Source organism: Protopterus annectens, chromosome 6.part1, assembly GCF_019279795.1.
Source record: "Protopterus annectens isolate FY-2018-M chromosome 6.part1, PAN1.0, whole genome shotgun sequence".
Lineage (NCBI taxonomy): Eukaryota > Metazoa > Chordata > Ceratodontiformes > Protopteridae > Protopterus > Protopterus annectens.
The window spans coordinates 249,271,965-249,276,972 of record NC_056738.1 but is presented as its reverse complement, the minus strand read 5'-3'; the positions used below and the strand labels follow the sequence as shown (position 1 = coordinate 249,276,972).

Genomic DNA, 5,008 nt, shown 5'->3' with positions numbered 1-5,008 from the left:
CACAGAGGATAATGGATCCTGTTAACACATTCTTGCGTATGAGCTGTGGAATGTCACACCACCAACACTACACATTCTTAGATTCCATAACATTTTCTAAAAAAATTGAGTTAAAGAAAAATATCCTGTGAAGCTGAATGCTTTTGAAAAGGTAAAATAGCAATGTGTTTAGCAAAAGACTTCTTTGCAATAGCATAAAAGGTATAAACAGCAATGTATTAGGCAAAACAATTTTTGGAGTGTTGGAAGTCAATTCATTTATAGTCTTTACATCAATACTGAAATAAATTATAATGTAGAAACATTGAGAATGATATTGTGTCTATAAATTCTCACAGTTTTTTCATCCAGTGGAAACTCTCCAATGTGAACCTATGGAATCAGCAGTAATTTAGTTTAGGAGATTTGAGCTTTTAAATTATGGCAATACTCTTCTTTGAGTGCTTGTTTGTGGAAGCATCTGCAGAAATATGAAAAACTGTGCCTGTTTGCATAATTAATTGCATGAGTAACACTCAATAACCCTCATGCTGTACAGCTTACAATACAATACAGCAGTAGTTTTTAGCAACTTCAGCAAAGGTTTTACTTTATGTTATGCTATAGTTTATTTGTGTCTTTCGGCTTTTCCTGGTTAGGGGTCGCCACAGCGGAACTCCGGTCCACTAATGATTGGCAGTAGATTTTTACATGCCGAGTTGCCGGCCCTAACGCACAACCTTCAATGAAGGTACGCCCATTCACGCATGTCTCCACACAGAAGACGCTCTAGCTGAGAATCGAACAGGACAACGTCTTACTGTGAGGCGACAACGCTACTGTAGCACCACTTGTAAGTCACCTAATTTGGATCTATTAATGTATATGTGGAAATATCGCATATTTTCATTATCTTAATCCAGCACAGTGATTTATAGATGGAGAGAGACAGTATATATTGTCTCACACCATGGAATCTAGGAATCTAAATATGAGTAACACATTGCAGTGATTAATATATTCACAGCAGTGCATCATAGATTAGTAATCTTGCATCATTTTGTTTGATAAACTTTGCCCTTTCATACACTGCATGTGTTTTATTGGGAAATCACCTTTTTTAAGGAAAGCATCCCCCAAAAATGTTATCATACCATAAAGAGTTATAGATGTTAATAGGGAAATAAGTACAAAAGACACTCTAGATGTGAAAGACTAAGTATTGATGAGTCAGATGTGATAATTAACTTTTTGAAGTTCTCGGAACTCAAATATTGGCGTTATGTTTATGCCCCATGGAATTTTATGGTTGTGATTTAGGCTTGTTCACATATAGCAATCACAGGTTACCCCTGTTCATTAGGGACATAAGTGCTGATCAGCGTAAATTTGTTATTTTTCACCCACTAGTCCAAGTTACATTTGTACCGAACAAAGAACCAATACCACACACCTTGCAAGTTCTAGTTGCAAAAAAACAAACAAACAAAAAAAAAAAAAACACGGAGACAAACCATGCTTCAATGGATAGTAAAATCAATTTTAATAGGTTTAAGTGCTTTTGGCCAGTTTATAGCATAGACTTCTTCAGAAACAAAAGAACATAAAACACTACAAATAAACTCAGTACACAGCAAGTGGCTTCCATGTACACAAGTCTCTTTAATTCCATTGAAAAACTTGATAAAACAATTTAAAAATACTGAAAAATAAAAGATAAATGGTTAGAACCCACACCTATAGGTCCCCACCAATTTATGGGTAGGGTGTGTTGTCAATCTGCTAACATATTCTAAATTGTTCTTAATAGTTTTCCCTCTTCTATACACTATCTGTGGACCCTTCCCCAAGGTTTCCATATAGCCATCAAAACAGGAGAAAAGGTTCCAATTTTTCCCTAAAATTTCATTGATATGTTCATGTATAAGATTATATGTCATTACAAATGGATGTAAGACATCTTTCTCAGCTTTAGATCTATTTTTGTCAGGGGTGTTTCTGCTCCTGCATCTATCCTAAGAAATAGTTTAAATCTCTCTTTGTTTCTTTTCACATCAACCTCATCCTTCACCTTTTGTATTAATGCACTAGGATAACCTCGGGCTCTGAACATGTCGGCTAAAAGCAAAGCTTCTGCCTGATAGACCTCCTCTTCAGATACTAATCTAGTGAGTCGCATGCACTGCCCTTTAATGATGTTTTTTTCTGATAAATAGGATGACTACTGTCAAAATGAAGAATACTATTACAGTATGTTGGTTACCTATAGATATTGCTAATAAATTAGCATTGACCATATATTTGGAAACTTCAACATCCAAATAATTTATATTAAATACGTTGAAAGAAAAAGTAAATCTGAAAAATGATGTTGCATTGTTCAAGTAATCAATAAAAAGATCAAAATCAACCGGTGTGCATTTCCAAATGATAAACACATCATCCAAAAAGCGTAAATATAACTCCCAAGAAAATGGGCCCTTTATCCCAAAAATATACTTCTTTTTCCAATATGCCATAATGATGGTAGCAAAAATGAGGGCACATGCTGCCCCCACTGCTACACCTTTCTTTTGTAAAAAATATTGACCGTCAAGATACACATAATTGGTTTTCAAAGCCAATTCCATTAAAGTGACCAACGTATTAACCTTGCTGCTGTTAAAAATCAGTGAACTCTGATAAAAATTCATGAAAACAGAGAAACCCCAGTTGATGCAGAATGACATTGAATAAGTTCAAAACATCAACTGTAGCAAATGAAAAATCTTCTGTATACACCACTTCCCTAAGTTTCAAAAGAAAGTCCCACGAGTCCTTACATATGTAAGAAAAAAACATTCAAAACATTTTTTAACGTAATGTCAATATATTTAGCTAATGGATGGCTCTTAGTTCTAGATGCATTCACTATGGGCCTCATTGGGGGATTTTTAAGATCTTTATGAATCTTTGGGAGCCCAAATATCAAAGATATTTCAGGGTATTCACAATGTAAGAACAACCATTCATCATAACTAATTTGTTCCTGATTCATCATATCTTTTAATAACAAGTCAGTTTTAGAATATGAGATATGTATACAATTCAAAGATGTCTCTTCATAAAAATCAGTATCAAACACAAATTCATGCATCTTATTCACGATTTTCATAATCCATAATAACAACCCTACCTCCCTTGTCGAGTTTCATGACCCTAATAGATTTGAATAGGGTTGGGAATGAACTCTGCTTTGCATGTTTCGCAAAACTATTCCAGAGAAGGGGTGATCCTTGAAACATATACCTGTCCCTCCAACATGTCCTGTTTATGTAGTAGATGAGGTTTAAGTTCTTAAAATGGATATTTCCAATGCTATTTGTTTTGTGGATGTGCAACAAATCCATTAGTGTGGGATCAGTCTGTAGGAGACAGAGTACAGGGATAGGTCTCTGAGATGGTTTGCATAGGACCTGTTGCTTACACCCTGTATTCTTTTTGTGAGTATACTCTGTGGTCTCTCAGGCTATTGCACGTGCCTGGTTGGGTACATGCCGAAAGGTACATTGTACTCGATGATTGATCTGATGAAAGCCTAGTACAGTGGAGAAATGACCTCCTTGGACCTGGATGCCATGCCCTTTCTTATAAGTTGTGGAATGTAGAAAGATTTTTCATCACATTAGGCACATGGTGGTCAAAGGTTAGGTTACTGTCAACATGCATTCCCAGACCATTGACAACTGATTCTGCCTTTAGGGGTGTGTTATTAATGTGGTAATTTTGAGGGGTGGACATCTTTCCAAGAAGTACTATTATGCATTTTTTCACAGTGACTTTTAGTCCATGGCTCTGGTACCAGTTGTTTGTGTGCATCAGGCCATCTTGAAGAGTATCTGTGTGTTTAGGAGATTCAATGACTACATCTAGTTTGTAGTCATTCACGTACTTCATCAGCCAAAGGCCCCTGACATTTGCCTTGATGTCAGAGAATTAGATGCCAAAAAACGAGAGGTTCCAGCACCAGTCCCTGTGGGACTCTACTAATGACTAACTTCTTGTGTCCTATCAGTGAGCCAGCTGGATATCCATCAGGTGACATATGGGTTTATGCCTAACTTTATAGTTTCTTTACGATACCTTAGTAAGGCCTTATGTTGAACCCCTTGGCCAGTTTGAGGTAGGCAGCATGTGGTGTTCTGCCTTCATCTTTAGCTTTAGAGACATTTTCAAGAAGTCCACCAGGTTACATTTTTTTTTGTCAATCAAGTCTTTATTATTTTCATATACCAAACCATACGTTCATTAGATTTAGCATAGCTTGATTGTTAGTTCTTTGGCTTTAGCCGCTGCAAGTTTGGTGATTTGTGCAGTGGATTGTGGACCAAGGATATTATCACCCCAGTGCTGGCATATCTCATCGTATGTGTCATTATATTTGGTCCAGCAAGCTGTGATCAGTTTTGCAGTTGCTCCTTTATCCTCAAGATTCACAAGAGTGAAGGCAATGGTGATAGTGTTCTTTATGTGCACTAAATGGCACAGTCTGATTTCAATTAACAATACAGTATAGAACTCCCATTTGTGGTACAGGGCAGGCAGCAAAACTATAAGCTCAAAAGGATCAACATCATTAGCAATAATGACCAGCTGGGCTTTCTTGCTTTCAACCAAATTAGTCACAGTGTTAATACCTGCTCGTAAAACAGGTGGCCTCTTGGTAGGTGCATCCCCTTTGCCTGCAGCCTTCCACTCTGCATGAGACAGCAGTCTGTGTTTCTTATCCTGCTTGTCCATGCCCTGTACTAATGTTCATGGATATTTTAGTGTGACATGTTCTGATGCTCCTTAGCTATGTGTGAGGATTGGCAAAAATTGATTTGTTGAACTCTAGAGAAGCTGCCATTCCCTGGGTAGTCATGTGACCTATATGAAAATGAGAATAATGTGGAATGCTCGAAGTTATCTGTATTCAGATGTACAACAACCCACCTCAACTGCAGCATGGACACTGTGAGTGGTCCAGGGAGGGCCAGTGCAGCAAACT

At 37.2% G+C, this 5,008-nt stretch overlaps 1 protein-coding gene across 1 annotated transcript; it reads right to left on the bottom strand.

The window, feature by feature from the left end:
* Nucleotides 1-4,272: 4,272 nt before the first annotated feature.
* On the bottom strand, nucleotides 4,273-4,758 carry LOC122805271 (60S ribosomal protein L7a-like). The gene has a single exon (XM_044075360.1). It carries the CDS (start codon nucleotides 4,756-4,758, stop codon nucleotides 4,273-4,275), a length of 486 nt encoding a protein of 161 aa, XP_043931295.1.
* Between the last annotated feature and the right edge of the window lie 250 nt (nucleotides 4,759-5,008).

Bases quoted from the DNA above. Each gene is read 5' to 3' on its own strand.
- LOC122805271 (XM_044075360.1), bottom strand. From the start codon at position 4,758: ATGGACAAGCAGGATAAGAAACACAGACTGCTGTCTCATGCAGAGTGG.